The following is an 18,362-nucleotide window of genomic DNA, read 5'->3' as shown; positions in this document are numbered from 1 at the left end:
CACACACACACACACACACACACACACACACACACACACACACACACACACACACACACAGGCAGACATGGTAAACAGGGCCTGTCGTGTCTAAGGGTCTTTATCAGCTTCCTGTGTGTGCCAGAGCTCAATTCAACACACACACACACACACACACACACACACACACACGCTGACTAGCCAGCAGTCTCTCACACACCTGCAGCTTCCAGCAGAGTAATAATTACTGTAACTCGCACGTTTACGATTTGAAGATGTTTGTCCGCGTGTAGATAGATGGTGTCTGTCTGTCTGTCTGATACAACTCACTGCTTTCCTTGTTAGTCACTGCTTGTAAGACCTGTCAGTTAATGTGGTCAGTTAGTCAGTCAGTCAGGCAGTGTGTTATGATTATATGATTATACAACTGACGGTCACTGACCCACTGACCAGACAGTGACCTTGTGGTTAGAGTGTCCGCCCTGAAACTGGGAGGTCGGGGGTTCGATCCCCGGCCGGGTCATACCAAAGACTCTAAAAATGGGACCCAATGCCTCTACCTGCTTGGCACATATGTGCCCAACCAGCTGCTCAAAGCCCTGGGAAGATATTGAACGGAATGGCTGAATGGTGTTAACTTGCGCAAAAAGCAAAAGTCTATGTGTGCTTTGCACCCATAGATACTCACCCATAGATTCACTGTCTGTGCACAATGATATGGGACGCATGCTCTGTTCCTCTTCATTCTGTTCTTCTCCATGTCTCAGTCCAGGAGTAAAGTATATCGTCTGGTGGAAAGCTCCAAATGTCCAAAAACTGTTAAGTTTACAGGAAAAATAAAATAAAAGCAAAAATCACTTGGAGCCACATTTTAATCTTGCTGATCCTTTGATTATTTTACGTGTGCCGCAGCCGTAGTGCAGAGTATGATCACCTAGTATGATCCAAGAACTATATATTTGACAAAGAAACACAAAAAAAAGTTAGAAGATGGATATGAGAGGTTTCTGCCCGACAGTGATGATATATTATTATATTCTGTGGGTAAAACATTTGTGAAGTTGTGGTGTGATACTGCCTGCCTCGACCCAAACGTCACTCACCTGTAAGAGGGTCGCTCTTAAGGCTCATTCCTAGTCTGGATTTTTGGTGGAGAGGTGACCACCGGAGCTGAAATAACGTTGAGAGAGACAGACAGACAGACAGACAGACAGACAGACAGACAGACAGACAGACAGACAGACGAGTGTCAACCACATAATCACAACATCAGGGTCGTTTCCAGCATGACCCTCTCCTCTCCCTTTCTAGTCCCGCTTCTCACTCTGTCATCAAAACAAAGCACTCTTATAACGATACGATTAAAAGTGATGTCCGGAATAATGTCTGGATTTAAAATCAAGATGGGATTTCATGTTGTGATTCATGCTACCTCAGCGGTGTGTCAGCAAAACACATTTACTCTGAGGAGGAACGGTCATTTCCTGGAGGTCTGTACAAATCACGCTATCCTACTGTCATCAACCTACTACTAAGTTGAAGTTAGCAAACATTTTCATGTCAAGGAAGGACCCCCAAGGATTAGACCAACGGATCTCCATTTGAAATGGTTCCAGGGACCCCCATAAGAGAAGATTTGTCAGCATCTCTGAGGGGCGCCAGCCCCTCCTATGCACAGCTTTGTGCGTCTGTATATGTTTGTACCACGGAATGTGATGATTTGATTGGCTGATCACGGAATGTGATTGTCACGGTGCGACTCAGAAGTAGGACCTAAAATGCAGAACAGACTGGTCAAATGCAGAGGGATTTATCCACCCTAAACTCAGGATGACATAGAAAACACACAGGACTGGAAACTCTACTTACAGAACACCATAACAACATCTATACTCAAGCAGGGAACCATAAGGAACTGAGGGTTTAAGTACACGCAGGGATGACAACACACAGGTGAACAGAATTAACAATCGCCACTGGGATTGGCTGGGAGACTCACAGGACACAGGTGATTGGCTGGGAGACCAACAGGACACAGGTGATTGGCTAGGAGACCAACAGAAAACTAGTAATCACAAGGAGGTGAGACAAGACAGGCAAACACAACTAGGGAAAACAGGAAACACTAGGACATCACTAAACAGTTAAAGTGTGCAACAGACTGATATCGTGACAGTGACGATAAGACGATAAGACTTCACGCGAGCGTGATCTTTCGGATAAAGCCGATCTACAGTATAATGCTCACGAAGCACCTCTTTCAGCACCACATGGTGTTGGACCACCAGTCATGCCAGGGGTGAATCGGGTCTTCCTGACAGAAGCCATGATCCAGTGTTCTGGTCCTGGTTCACTGTGTGGCCCGGTGAGGCTTTGTCCAACATCTGCACCAGGAATTCTCCGTCCCCCCCCCACCCCCCGTCTCCCCCTCCCAATACAGACAGGGTCCCCATTTAGCTTCACTTTCACCGTAGCCTAAACATGAAAGGAGCAACAGAAAAGCCAGCGCTACCAGACTGAGGCAATTACAACAAAGGAGAACTTGCCGATGAGTCACAAAGTCAGCGAGCCGAGCGGCGAGCAGCGCCCAACTGAGCTGTAAGTGGTTCAGAGCTGCTACGGTGGAGCAGGTGGACTCTGGAATTCACTAGAGAGAGAGAGAGAGAGAGAGAGAGAGAGAGGGAGAGAAGGGAAGGTAGAGACAGCTATGCCACTGGCACCTGCATATGATCCCCAACATGGTCTATGTTTTTAAACAAGCAACACATTCCAGGCTGTCACGATGGCTGAAGCGCTGGTCGTACAAAGACAGACGGAAGGAAGGCTTATGGAGTTCTTTCTCCACATGTGACCAACATGTTAACATGTTACACCTGACCAATGGAGCTCTGAAGAAGACTGTTCTGTTGTGCTGCCACGCCCCACGCGTGGGTTAGGTTCCGTTTTACAATAATATGCATGCATTGTTATATTTCTAATATGAAATAAAGCCGCTATATAAATGCACCCTTTACCATTTAACCGTATGCGTTCATAACGTAACGTGGAGCTGAGGCAGAGAGCCAAGCATGGCTGCCAGGCCTCCTCACGATCACCTCAGTCATGATGATCAAGGACACCAAACTGATTCCACATTGCAATATCATCAGCACGCCAGGCTGAGATGCGCGATAAGCACGACGGGGATAAGGTCCGGATGTTTCCAGTCCATGTTCCTACTTCACCATCAATTGCAACGATAATCAGTGGCAGCTCCCATAGCTTATAGATATGATGTCCCCCATGTGTTTAAAACTCCAAACGCAGACTGGAGCCGCTCGCAGCTTCTGTATACACGAACGCATCAACATCATACATTTACTGTAATCTACTCCCCTAGCAGAAATCTAATCTCTAATACATTCCGTTGACCCTCGGGGGCACGGCCTGTATAAATGAGAGGCTAGCAGTAAAAACAATATCAGTCCCAGCCTTCGACTCTCCAATGGAAACATCTGAATATCACAAGACGCAGTCGTTTAAGGTAATACAATATTTACTCAAGGTTAACTTTCTCTGTATTTTTGGTTACACTGCATATGTTTGCTCTGTCATACTAACAGACATTTAGTACCTAAAACCCAACTGGAAACCCATAACCTCACAGGAAGCCATTTTTCCAAATATATTTTTTATCCCACGATTTTGTAACCCATTTTTCACCCCTGTGTCATCATCTAATGTGATCCTGGGCTCTACACACCCTCTGCCAACCTAGTCCCCATATATGGGGGACAAGGGGAGACCAACCTAGTCCCCATATATGGGGGACAAGGGGAGACCAACCTAGTCCCCATATATGGGGGACAAGGGGAGAGCAACCTAGTCCCCATATATGGGGGACAAGGGGAGAGCAACGGACTTGAACTCATGCTTCCTTCATGCCTGAGTGTCCAAGTTGCTCCTTTACACCTGATAGGGGGGAGTTTCCCTGGTTGGATGTAGCGCGTGGAAGGAACACGTTATTCCAACCAGTTCCTTTCCCCTCCATCAGGCGCCCCGGCTGGCCAGGAGGTGGCATTTTCTTATATCCAATATATGAAGACGGAATACTTTTACTTGTAAGAGTATTTCAACAAGCAATGAATCCTCCGCCAGCGATGATCAGGGTCGCGATTCTGCAGCTCAGCCACTTGCGAAGAATCGAGGAGGTTAATGTCTTTTGTGAGGCGTTTGAAATGTAATTTAGTGGATATAGAAACCTTAAGCTGGGGTCGCTGGAGAGAGATGGGGGAGGGGTGGGGTGGGTGGGAGACGGTAATTAACAAGCGTAACATTCACACCGACCGAGCAGGGCAGAAAAGACAAGAGGCCCAAACAACCCCATCAAAAGGTTCTGGGAAACGGTGGTTCTGATCCTCCCGTCTTTGTTGTCGGCTGAGGTTCAACGGCGTCGGTTTTCACTCCACCACCGCCGCAGCGACTAAGTTGTTCTTTCTTCATGTGTCTACTGTGTCATTAGTAAATTAACTGTACATCTGTGCTAATTTAAAACAAAACTTTGTCTTTTTTGTGTTGGGTTTATGAGGGGGGATTCTGCGTGACCACTAACATGTTTCGTGTGTGGTAGTTAAGAACACAGACACCCTCATCCGCTACTCCTACTCCCCCAGAACCTTCAGAAGAAGAATCCACAGGTCGGTATATGTGTTCTGGAACAGATGGACCCGTGAGTTCCATTTGGTTACAGTTATAACCACAACATGTAAAAGAAATGCGTTTGTTTTTTTTCCCTCCCCAAAAGATCACAAAACGTATAACTTCCGGATCCGATTGGCCAAGTTTCCCTGTGATGTATAGTGGTGTGGTCAGGTTAAAAGTGCAGTTTCACTCATCAGAGAGAGTTAGGACATTGAGGGGGCAGAAAAACCGAGCGCTGTTCTAATGCAGCCTGAACTGAGACAAGCTGGAGTTGGAAATACATCGTTTTCAACTGAGGGTGGCGCAAATAATAAGAACAACTGTTTTACAGTATTGTACAGTAAACGACTAAAGTCTCTGTAATGTTTATGTTGTACGTTTACTATACAAAACAATCTAAAATAAAGGGGATATAAGATCATTAAAGCTGGGCTGTTGCCGCCTGAGTCCAATGCATTTCTGCCTATACTTCCGGTCCAGGATTTGCCCCCATATTTGTTCTCCCCATCCTCAATAGAAGTCTATGTAGAATTAAGAGCCCCATTAACTTGAAGCCCAAGTAAGTGCTATGCTTTAGCTATTGAAAAATAGCAGATCTACAAGCTCATAGCGCGCCACCGAGTGGCGCGCTACGAGCTTGTAGGTCTGCTATTTTTTGAAAAATCGTGAAAATGTGCCTCAAATTTGGAAATTTTTTTTTCAGAACAAACGTTTTTAACTCAAATCTTTGCTTCTGGGGAGGAGGTCCCTGGAACAACATATTTTCAGATGGGGGTCTCGGAGGCCAATTACAGATCATTTTTGGGGGTCCTTGACATGAAATATTGAGTGATATAGGCCTAGAAACATATGGTAGTTCATGAAGTGAACAGAGTTTGCATAACTCTGTCTATACTGTAAGGCTCTGGTGCTCATCATAAGGGCATGTTACTGTACTTATGTGACAGACTCTGACTGACACCAGTTATAAGTTATAAAACCACACAGCTGAGCCGAGACACTGCAGAGAGATAATAGCATCTGAACCACAACATGAGTGACCCTCTGTAACGTGAACCCGGGATTATTTATGACCAGACATGAAATCCTCAAACCTTCTGGCAGGAAATCCATGAAATCCCTTCACTGTTGACGCCACTACTCATCCACACCAGGACAGGACAGGAGGGGCAGGAGGGGGTTCAATATGAAGGAGGAGGAACCATCGTTTGGACATATTTAGTACAGCATAAGACGGTCTTCTGGAATCTCCAAAGCCAGCGATATGAGAGCTGCAATAACAAAGTGCAAAGCATGGACAGTATAGTCAACAGTATATCGCCAATGCACATTGACACACAATTCTAACACGACTGTTGCTATATTGATTAGCTGCATCTGTGATTAGGACAGTGGTTCCCAAAGTGGGGTCCGGGGACCCCCAGGGGTACTTGAGGGAGTTCCAGGGGGGACCCAGCTAGATGATATAGTTTGGAACCAAATGGACCCTTATGGGTCTGTAACTCAGAGAGTGTACGCACTCAGAGTTAAATTACAATATAAATTGGGGGTCCCAGAGATAGAAATGCTATTAAATGGGGGGTCCGTATAGACTAATGCGAGTCAAACTGGGGGTCCTTGAAATTAAACGGGTTGAAAATCACTGCTAGAGCCATGAAAATATTTTCTTATGGGGGTCCCTGGCATATCTTTTCAAATGGGGGTCCGCGGGATAATTATAGTGTCAATTTGGGGGTCCTTGACATGAAAAGGTTTGGGAACCAGTGGATTAGGACATTAGCACAGACTGAAAATAGCTTTATACTTATACTTTAACCACTTGAACCTCATTCAGGTCAATCTCTATTCTGGGGGGTAACGTTCACCAAACATAGCAGTGTACATCTATTTAATTATGTTTGGCGAAGAGATTTGTTGTACATTGAAAAAAGAATGCATCAATGAAGCAACAGGGGTCAGTTTTATTAGAGCGTCTAAGTGGTTAAACTGAAGTCATAAAGTAGTCATAAAAGTCCAGATTAGTATTCTGCTGCACCTGGGCCCTATACGATATCATTTCTATAATAAAAACATATTTTCACTTACTGGGGCAAAGATTGCATGCTCAGAATTGCAGTGAGACTGAATATCGTCTGTTACTATTTACATACTGTATACGCCGTCATCCAAATTGTTGTTTATTTGTTCACATGTGCTATATGTACATTGTTTAGATAGATGTATGCTCTTGCTCGTCAACTGATTCTAAGTATATAATTATAAGAATAATTTAGAGAACACTGTATTTAGACTAGACTAGGTTGGATGTTTACTTTCTCAAGAAATCTCCCAGAAAACTGCAGCTCTGCTACGACTGTCAATTATTTTAGGGAACCCCTTTTGGTGTTAGCAATATGTTATGCTTTAGCTATTGAAAAATAGCAGATCTACAAGCTCATAGCGCGCCACCGAGTGGCGCGCTACGAGCTTGTAGCTCTGCTATTTTTGAAAAATCGAAGAACGACTGACATAGAAACATAGCTTTTTAAGAAAACTGTCAGGATGTAGAAGACATTTTTAGAATCTGATCTCAGGTCAGAACGGGTGCCTGTGTTTTGTGTTAAAGTATACTTTCAGTTGCCTTGCTGAAATCTGCTCTACTCTACAGTCTACAATTAAATTCGACTTGCCTTTGCTAGTTTTTTTTGTGGCAAGTAATTGTTTTCTTTGCACTCTATTCACGTGACCATTTACCCTGTCGTTCGTGACTTTTACGCCAATCTTGCACACTTTGTAAGTCGCTCTGGATTCAATGTCTGCTAAACGCCTATAGGTTGTAAATTGTAGTGGACTGCTCGCCTGGGACAGTGCCTTTGACAGCTGTTAAATTAACCATTTAACCATTAACCATCAACGTTCACATAATAGGCCATAAGATTTACGTGTTATTAATATAGCTGTACTATACCCTTGTTTCATATTCAGACTTCATGGACCGTACTGTAAGATGTCTTCTATCTAGTCAACGTCTAGGACATCAACCGTTCCATAAATTCAGCCGTACGATATTATTGTTACGATCCATTTCCTGCACAGAGAGTCTGTAAAATATGCAATTTCATATTATTGCTCTCCTTATAGCCATATTCCCCCAGCTGGGCTACCAATAATAAAATATATTTTTATTAAACATAAATACTAAAGACGTTGTAATTTGGTCTCATTAAAAATGTCCCCAACCACCTAAAGGGATTTACCTTCTCTTCGTAGGACTAGGAGTAGCCATAGCACTGCAGAACTATACAGGGCCCGTTTTTTAATGTCGCTAATAAAGAGAAAAATGAGCCTGTAGTTTGTCTTTGGGGGGCAGTGAACAATAGTAGCTCTTAGAATCTGGAGTTGAGCACAGCTGGTTTGGGGTTCAAGTGCACACAGACGATGGTAGGCTAACAAGAAAGCCGCATGTTATTCAATCAGCGTGCAACAGGGAGAACAGGAATTACCCTGGATTTATGAGTGGAAGCACTTTACGGGTCAATCTTTAACCCATTTTAGTCGGGAACCCCCTTTTTTGGGGTTAGCATTATGCTATGCTTTAGCTATTGGAAAAATAGCAGATCTACAAGCTCGTAGCGCGCCACTCGGTGGCGCGCTACGAGCTTGTAGATCTGCTATTTTTTTGAAAAATCGTGAAAATGTGCCTCAAATTTGGAATATATTTTTTCACAACAAACGTTTTTAACTCAAATCTTTGCTTCTGGGGAGGGGGTCCCTGGAACAACATATTTTCAGATGGGGGTCTCGGAGGCCAATTACAGATCATTTTTGAGGTCCTTGACATGAAATATTGAGTGATATATATAGGCCTAGAAACATAGGTATTTCAGAAAACTGTCAGGACTAAGAAGAAGACATTTCTTTTCAGGCCTAAATGGGTTAATGGATGTGTCCTCTAAAGCAAATCCAATGTCATAGCGTACGGTACGCTCCGTACAGTAACAATAGAGAGAGGGGCCGGGGTGGAGCAGTCCTATGGTGTTCCTGGAGGTTGTTGACGTTGGCTGGATGTCAGCGCTACGCTTAGCCCCTCAAGGCCAACGGTTGGTGGGAGAGAGAGAGAGAGAGAGAGAGAGAGAGAGAGAGAGAGAGAGGCTGCTGGGAGGGGAGAGAGAGAGAGAGAGAGAGAGAGAGAGAGAGAGAGAGAGAGAGAGAGAGAGAGAGAGAGGGAGAGAGAGACTGCTGGGAGGGGAGAGCCCTGGTGCTTCCTTCCCAATCTCACACACCATTAGAGGGAGAATGTGTTTTGGCATGCAACGTACTGTAACAGTGGTGGAAGAACTACTCTTTTACTTACAGTAAAATGAGCAATACCACAATATTATAGCAATACTGATAAAGGCCTGTATAAAAACTTGAGTAAAAGTATGTGTATATGTTTCTTTTCCCTTCTTACCTCCTTTATGATGAATTCCTGTTCTGTTCTTTAACTATATAGAAGTGTCAATTTGTATGTCTCTAAATGTTTTGATGTTTTTGAACATGGTGGACCCTGTTGTAAACAAGTGTAATGCTTAATTGGGTCGTCCACTCACAGTTAACAGTCTTTGTATTGAGTTTGAACTGTAATTCTGCAAAACTGTTAATAAATATTTCAATCAAAATCAATCAAAAAGCTACCGACATAAAAATATACTTCAGTTCTTCTCATTATGTAGAATTGTGTTTTGACATACAGTAACTGGTTAATGTAAGTTTTAATAATAATCTCAACTGCACCATTTCTAATTGTAGTGAAGTGAAAGTATACAATGTTTGCCTCTGAGTAAAAAAAATGTAAAGGTACCACAGAATTGTACTCGAGTACAGTACGTGAGTAAATGTACTCGTGTCTTCAGGCCACCACTGGTTATGCAACAGCAATCTCATCCACTGTGGGGGAAAAATACATTTAAAAAAGGCCATCAGCCTTGCAGTGTAAGTGGACACCATGCAAACAGATAGTAATCATAAAGTTTTATTCTGAATATATCGTATTTGCACATGAATAAACATGTATTTTTCTCCATCGGATTATAAACATTTTTGTATCCCCCCCATTCAGAACATCAGAAGTTTTGTACACATTTTTACACAATGAATTCTGGTTGAATCAAAGTTCCACTAAAAGTGTCACATTGAAAGCACAATCGAGGGAGATTCATTTGACAGAGAAGTCCCCAAATCCTACCGAAGGGCGTCTAGTCTACTAGGCATGGTGGGAAAATTAATGGGACCGATCCAATCCATCCAATCCACCAATGTCCTGCCTCAAAACCCACAGGCAAGCCAACGATTAACGGGCCCGTCAATCACCTGTCAGAGAACGTCTCACTTATAGAACACGCTAAAAGCAAATCCTCGGATCAAAAATAAACCGAAGCCAATACACACACACACACACACACACACACACACACACACACACACACACACACACACACACAGAACCGACAGCATGACGACACTTTCAATCACATTTACAGTGTAGTATTCCTGAGGTGACAGCATCTGATTGTAGCACTTATTAACCCATTCTGAACGGGAACCCGTTTTGGTGTCAGCATCATGTTATGCTTTAGCTATTGAAAAATAGCAGATCTACAAGCTCATAGCGCGCCACCGAGTGGCGCGCTACGAGCTTGTAGGTCTGCTATTTTTGAAAAATCGAAGAGCGACTGACATTTTTAGAATCTGATCTCAGGTCAGAATGGGTTAATCAGACCAGTGGGTGTCCAGTGGAAACCTCGTATGAATCTGATCTCAGGTCAGAATGGGTTAAAGTGGCAGAAACACGTCCGATAACTGGAACTTCTACAAGCTTCCCTGACTGCTTCTGACGTGAGGTTTAAAAGCAAAAAATTACACTTATTTGGCAGAAGTTTTGGGTTGTGTAGTAACTGTAGTTACCTTGCCATGAGGTTTACTCCAAATATAGCTTCGATATAGTTGCTCCATTGATTCGGAAATTGATATTCCAAATGAGACTATTTGGAATGTCAATTTTTTTAATCAATGGATCAATGTGGTTGGTGTGTGTGTGTGTGTGTGTGTGTGTGTGTCCCAACCACCACCACCACCACCACCGTAGAGACCAAATTGTCTAAGCAAAGAGTGACTCACCAAATGGCTGTGGACCAATGGGATGGATGGAGCTGAGCTGAGCGTTCTAAAATTCACAATAATCCATGGGGGTCGATCTCTTTCTTTCGACTGGATCGTTGAGGCTGTTCCCAAATGCTGTCTCCCCAAGAGAAAAGGCAGTAATATAGCTGATCAACACCGTTATCATAATCATGAACAACCTGGGAAAAGTACAGTATGGAGTACAGTATGCTTCCCAACATTACACACCTAAGCAGGATCACACGTACACGTTATGTTTTTTTTCATCTTCTTCTTCTTTTTTGTCTTTGTGTCATTGCCAACCACTAACCATGCAGCACAGGGAAACATTTAGACTTGCATTAATTAACAGTCTTTGTTTTAACAGTGCATATTGACATTTACACCATATGATAATTAATAGGTTTCTCCCATAAAGAGAGAGAGAGAGATTCCTATAATGGCACTTTGATAATAACTCCAGTGTTAGTTAGTAGATATTGAGGATCATTAAAAACAAGACAAGTGGTAACCAGGGTTCGATTTGCCGCTGGGGGGAAAGATGGGGATCCATGCCTCTGCATTTGATAATATCCCCCCACTGGTCTTGAGTTTTGATGGTGGTGGGGATATATCCCTGCTTCTATAGACAGATTAATGAAATACACACAATTCCATTTGGGAACTGTCTGATTATGTTTAACATTTTGTTTGATAATATCACAATGTAAAAAAAAAAAAAAATCACACCCGTGTGAACCGAGTGGTGCAACTCCCCTCTCTCTCCCCCCCTCTCCTCCTCTCTCTCTCTCTCTCTCTCTCTCTCATTAGCAGGCAACAGCGCCCCTACTGGTACTCAATATATGATGCTCAGACATACATACATAGGTGAACACATAGGTGAACACGGACAAAGCTGTTCCTTTGCACCACTCAAAAAGTACCACAAACTAAAATAGTGAAAATAGCAGCTCTCTAAGGTGTTGTGAGCTTTCTCTATTTTCTCTATTTGACGTATAACGAAGTAGGAAAGAATAATAAGAATAATAATAATCGAACCCTGGCAGTATAACGTTAGTTCAACCACACTGTGTTTTCAACCAGAAGACTAATAGCTATAATAAGGTTTAGAGGAAAACATTGACAGTATAAATTGCGCCTGCTGTGTGACCGCCTGTTGAAGTCACACTAACACGACGGCGGTTTCAGTCGCGGCGGTACCGTTAGCGTCATCGCCACATAATGAGCGCGGCGGCGGCGACGACTTTAGCATGGACTGATTTAAGAGACATTCCTTCCCCTCGTTCTGTGGAACCGAGAGAGGGAACCGATGGAGGAGGCAGATGAAAAGAGACTGAAACCGGCTTCATGTGTGCGACGACAAATTTTTGTAATTAGGATTTGGATTATAAATAAATGAGGTTGTGGAAGAGAGTGGCTTAGAATGGTAATGTGAACCGCCGCGCCGCGTAATCATGTGGTCGCCGTCGACCTCACAATCGAGGATATCCCGTGGCGGCACAATAGCGGGTTCCCCCGCTCGCGCACACATGCGTCGCTGTGTTAACCCATTCTGACCTGAGATCAGATTCTTAAAAATGTCTGTTTGAAAATGACAGTTTTCTGAAAAAAGCTATGTTTCTATGTCAGTCGTTCCATCGATTTTTCAAAAAATAGCAGACCTACAAGCTCGTAGGAGCTATGAGCTTGTAGATCTGCTATTTTTCAATCGCTAAAGCATAGCATGATGCTATAAACATCAAAAGGGGTTCCCGACCGAAATGGGATAAATGGAAACGAAGCGTCGACGTCTCTGACAGCCCGTCAAACGTTATCGTTTCGGGCAGCGGCCTCGCTTCCTTAAACGGCAAGATAACGAGGTATTATTACGATTAGAGAGTGCTTACCCAGAAACTATGACTGTCAGTTCTCATTTGAGACACAGAAAGACGACGAGAATCAGTATCAGGCTGCAGCGAGAAGCAATGGATCCCATGTTTTTAGCCCATTCTGGGCGGGAACCCCTTTTTGGTGTTATAGCATTATGTTATGCTTTAGGCTATTGAACAATAGCAGATCTACAAGCTCATAGCGCGCCACTACGAGCTTGTAGGTCTGCTATTTTTGATAGAATCGTGAAAAGTGACATGAAAGTGTTTGAGAACGACTGACATAGAAAAACTGCTTTTTCAAGAAAACAGTCAGGATTTAGAAGACATTTGTGACAGACTCCAGCAAAAAGTGCCTCAACTCTTTTTACAGATTATTAAAGTACAGAATGTAAGCTTTCATATAATGTATCATTCAATGAAAATGAAACAATAATTGAAGGAGATATGACCATCTAAAACTTGTTAAAACAGATACCCCAAAGTATAGAATTTGCTCCGCAAAGATTTCTGAAGTGTGTCACATTTGCAGAATCGTTCCCAGGTCAAAATGGGTTAAAAGAGAAAGAAAATGGTTTTGAGATCAAGCCAGGATGCCATCACTTGTTCATGACTTCAATATCTTCAAAAACGCTGGGTTTATGGTTTAAACACTGCAGCCTGCTCTGATCTGTTCTGATCCTTTCCTTTAGCGTTAGTGCTCAAATCTTCTATGCTGTATGTCATCGTTACTGTCGGGCAGAGAAACCTCTTATCTCCATTATTCTAACCATATTTATCTGGTATAAATGTAACGCCCTACTTATATGATCATATATACTTCAACGTCACACAAAAAAAGCATTAAAAAAAAGCATGAAGTATCAAAAGCAGCATTTGTAAAAGCTTTGACACGTATCGTTGAGCTTGTAGATCTGCTACTTGTAGATCTGCTACTTATGCTAATTTTGGATTTTGAAATCGTGAAAAGTTATACACTACAACCGACAGACGACATCATCACTGTTGAGTGGAAAAACCTTTTATGTCCAACACTGTTACTTTTCTCTAGTTAGAATCTGTGGCGTCCCTACTGTATATTAGGTCATTTTAGGATACATCTTACAAAACTATAAAATACCAGATCTGCAAGCGTGCTTGTTCACCTGCTAGTGTAGCTACGTTTGTACGACACGACATTTATAAAGACTTCTGCCCGACAGCGACAATATTCAATTTCTTAGCTATACGTAAATAAAGAAATAAATACAGCACATCAATTGTTACACACAGTCTCTATCAAGTTAATACACTTCAAGTTAAAATCTGCTACGAATTCGAATTGGAACGTCCCCCAGGAGGAAGTCACTAATGTTGCTCTGTAGAGGGAAGTCTGGAGCTCTCTAGTGGAGCTGTTGCCCCCGCGACCCGACTACGGATAAGCGGTTGAAGATGGATCGATGAATGGATGCCTTTGAGAGGCCAGATTTGGTCCGTTGATATTTCAGGCACATTTCTGTCACGTCCGGTATAATAATGTATTGGCAGCTTTTTATGTTTGCGAGGAATTAAATTGCTGAAAAGAAGAAAAAAAACGTGAAACTTTGCTACAGAATCCCGGACAGCCTGTAAAGAAAGACTGTTTTATGGAACCAGCTTTATTGTCAGAGAACTGTCACACGACGTAGGTCACCTTGCTATCGCGTACCAGAAGCTACCGCGTACCATAAGGCAACCAACACAACCAAGACACAATATGCTCACATCTGAGCATGTCAAATCAATTACAAGTTAAAGAGTGATTTGTAACCATTGGTTGGTTTCAAGAAAACCAACCAACATTAAATAACAGCTGATCTACAAAAAGAGATATTACGTCCTTTATTCAGGGAAATCTCAGTCTCAAAGAGCGTTGTTGAAAGTCTTAGTAGACAGACAGTAACTACAGTAGTGTTTTCATTTCAAACCACTTCTAGAACATTGTTTGATTTTAAAATGGTGGCAATAAAACCCAACATGACAAACAGCAGCACGCGCAATCTCCTCCTGACTTCATATCACTCCTAAACAAATAAATAAATACAACAAATAAATAAAACCCTTCCTTTAAGTCAGTATAGCCTCACTGAACACAGCTAGGTGTGTGTGTTAATTCACACACAGTCCAAATGGCACAAGAGTTTATTATTATAGTCCAACGAAGCACACATACCAGAGGCTGGCCAGGGGCTATCCTGATTGGTTATAGCGTGTGTGCTATCATGGCAACGGAGTTGTGTGATTGGAGCGATCCAACCACTAAGGCGAGAGAACCCGGGACAGTTTGAGCCAATCCCCGATTAAGGGTTGATTGTTTGGTGGTCAAAGAAGACCGGGGTAGGTCTAACTCTACAGTATGCGTTCTCATTTAGAACTCTGTGGCGGCTGATTGGCTGAAGGCCTGTGGTTTTGTCATCATATATATAACAGCTAAGGCCTAATAGGCCCAGAGAAGACCGGTGTGAACGTAAAGCCCCCCCCCCCCCCCGACACACTGAAAGCGTCATTGACACAGAGAGCGTCCCTGACGTGCATAAAGTGAAAATGTCTGTTGTTCACATTGTGTCAATTTCATGAAAAACGGGTAACATGTATTTCTAGAACACTCGAAAACAAGTGAAAGCAAAACATGACATAAATGGCAATAATACGAGTTTGAAAAGATGTTTACCAAAACTGTGAAAGACACGTCGACAAGTTATGATGACGCCTCCGTCGTAAACAATGGGGTGCGTTTTGACGTCTGTCGCGTTCAGTGTGCCACGTACGGCCTTAAAAGGCGCCGTTTGTTGTTGTTATAAACCGTCAGACAACGTTTTGAAGGGAGGCTGTGTGACACGCTACGCTAACAGAGAACATTGACACCAACGAACGCCACAAAGTTAGGCTACAAAAAATAAAAATAAAAACAGGCCCAAAGACCGACTTGACGCTCAAGAGTAAAGATTTAGTGTCTGCAGTATCAGCTACAGAAACAGAATCACAAAACGATAAACACTGAATAATAACTAGCCACTGCAAACCGCTTCAAAATAAATTATTCAAATGAGACATGTTTTTGCACACAGCACCACCGCTGCTGTTTCCGGCAGTGTTGAAAAGAATTGCACCAAAACACCGTCAAGCCCCCCCCCCCCACGACCCCCCCCCCCCCCCCACGACCCCCCTGTGTGTAAGGCAGTCCAACCAGAAAAAGGAACTCCACAATAATAAAATCAATATTCATCTCCGGGTTCCACTGATCCCAGATGGCAGCAGGAAGTTAGCAGGTTGGAGGGTTGTTGCAGTTCCTTATCTTCCACAAAATGCACACATGGTTTTCCCTTACATCTTGCCCCCCCCCCCCTCCCTCCCTCCCCCACCCCAGATGAACTGAAGACTCCCGTTCAGGCTATGGGACCCAAACTTTCCTTTTGCTTGTTGAGGGGCGTTCATCATCATCATCATCATCATCAGGGCCTAGGCTGGTCAACCATGGTGATCAGGGACCAAGGAGTCAAAAGGAACAAGGTGTGGGTGGCTGGGTGGGGTAGGATGTGGGTTTTGTGTGTGTGTGTGTGTGTGTGTGTGTGCGTGTGCGAGTGTGTGTGGTGGGGGTCTTCTTCTTCGTCAGCAGAAACGACCGTTAATCAAAGGGTCGGAGGTCATGAGGGGACGATGACATCGTGGTGCCTGATGGAGGATCCGGTCAGAAGCCAGAGGAGGAGGAGAGGAGCCACGATCTGCCACAGAGACGGGCTCAGACTGGACGAGGCCCCACAGGCGAAGTCCTTCTCCTGGACGACGACGAGGAGGACGAGGAGGAGGAGGACGAAGACGAGGAGGAAAAGACAGCCCGTTAGCTGACTGGACAGGACCACCACAGTCCGTACAGGGAATGAGAGCGAAGGTCAGGCGATCTAAACAATATCCTAGATATAGCATACTTTGGTCCGAACGAAGGAGCATTGGTCCGACTCGGGGTTAGGTTTAGGTGTGCTGCCCCATGCTTGCAGTTATGGTTAGGGTGAGGGTTTGGGGTTAGGTTTAGGTGTGCTGCCCCGTGCTGGCGGTTATGGTTAGGGTGAGGGTTTGGGGTTAGGTTTAGGTGTGATGCCCCGTGCTCGCGGTTATGCTTAGGGTGAGGGTTTGGGGTATAGGTAGTCGATGGGACCAATGGATCGGACCTATGCCCCGTAGGACAAAAGGCATGCAGTCCCGTACAGGGAATGAGAGCGAAGGTCAGGCCATCTAAACAATATCCTAAGATATAGCACTTTTTTTGTGTTCCTGATGACTTGTCTCACCGACCGACTTGCATTAAAGCTAGATAATCTGAGACTCTGGTTTTAATAAATGAAGCATTATTTTAACGAGAATACAATATTATAATAACTCGATGGTCTCTGTACTGTACTCCGTTGAGACGTTTAGACGGTGGTGTCGGGCAGAATAACGGACCTGTTGATAATGTCAATGATACATTTATCTGAAGCAGATAAATTAGACGCAGCGATTGGTCACTGAATGCGGTAGTTCGTCATGAGAGAGGCAACACTTTAGGCTTATTATATTCCATCGCGTGGTCGTGTGGTTTGTCGACAATAAGTGTTTTTCTTCTTCTTATTTTTATCTCACGATTCTGCCCCCCAGTGTCAATGATCTAATGTAATCCTGGGCGCTACACTTCCTCTGCCAACCTGTGTGGGGGGACAGCGGACTGACCTCCTTCTATGCACGAGGAGTCCAAGCTGCTTCTTTTCACTTGACAGGGGAGAGTTTCCCCGGCCGGCCGTAGCGCGCATGGAAGGAACACGTTATTCCGACCAGTTCCTTTCCCCTCCATCAGGCGCCCCGGCTGGCCAGGGGGAGGTAGTTTTAGAGACCAGGATTACTGCATGTTTTTGTGAGGGTACCTACCCTAGGGGACACGGGGAGAACATGCAAACTCCACACAGAAAGGCCCTTTCGCCAACCCCGCCTCGGGTATGGGCACTGGCGGGTATGGGCACTGGAGGAGAGAACACGCCACCCAGCGCCCACAGCGGGAATCGAACCCAGGACCTTCTTTTAGCTGTGAGGCGACAGCACTACGACTATGCCACCGTGCCCCCAATATAAGTGGTTTTCAAGCTTGAAGATCACTGCTTGTCGGACAAAGCCACGATGTCGTATAACTACAAACTAGAACTCAGGGTTTAACTGGACTCAAAACCTGACAGTCCAGTGAAGCACGACCTCACTATCGAATATGAACGTTTATGATCTCCACACAATTACACCTGATACGTTTTGAACTCTGAGCATCTGGAGACAGAAAAGGGCTGTCTGTCGTCTTTGCCTTTTCACTTTTGTGGATACTTATGGAACATTAAAGAGGGTCTGGATGTTTCACGGCTAAATAAGAGGAGAGGGGTCGTGCGTTAGCTCGCGTCCGGCCAGGTTAGTAAGCAGATGTCAGTACAGACGGACGCGGCGCTCTTATTGGCTGAGACAGATGAAGATAGATGGACAAACCCGACGGAGAGAGAGAGAGAGAGAGAGAGAGAGAGAGAGAGAGAGAGAGAGAGAGCGCAGAGCCGACAAAGTTCAAAGTCGGGGTCGGAGCGAGAGAGTGATGGTGAGAGACAGGGAGGAAAATACATGGGCGAGTCAGGCAGAGGTGAAGAGAGGAGAGAGAGAGGTGGGAGGGAGAGG

General features: G+C 44.1%; 1 protein-coding gene across 2 annotated transcripts in view; it reads right to left on the bottom strand.

The window, feature by feature from the left end:
- Nucleotides 1–15,857: 15,857 nt before the first annotated feature.
- LOC308311203 (voltage-dependent calcium channel subunit alpha-2/delta-1-like) overlaps nt 15,858–18,362 on the bottom strand; it is an 89,555-nt gene continuing 87,050 nt past the window's right edge. For both annotated transcript variants that reach the window (XM_080757810.1, XM_080757811.1), the window contains exon 35: nt 15,858–16,462. In XM_080757810.1, the coding sequence (XP_080613936.1) occupies nt 16,331–16,462 (132 nt within the window). In that variant the 3' untranslated portion in view covers nt 15,858–16,330. The remainder of the gene's footprint in view (nt 16,463–18,362) is intronic.

Source organism: Protomyctophum bolini, assembly GCF_963924005.1.
Source record: "Protomyctophum bolini genome assembly, chromosome: 23".
Classification (NCBI taxonomy): domain Eukaryota; kingdom Metazoa; phylum Chordata; class Actinopteri; order Myctophiformes; family Myctophidae; genus Protomyctophum; species Protomyctophum bolini.
This window is presented reverse-complemented; position numbering and strand designations above follow the sequence as displayed.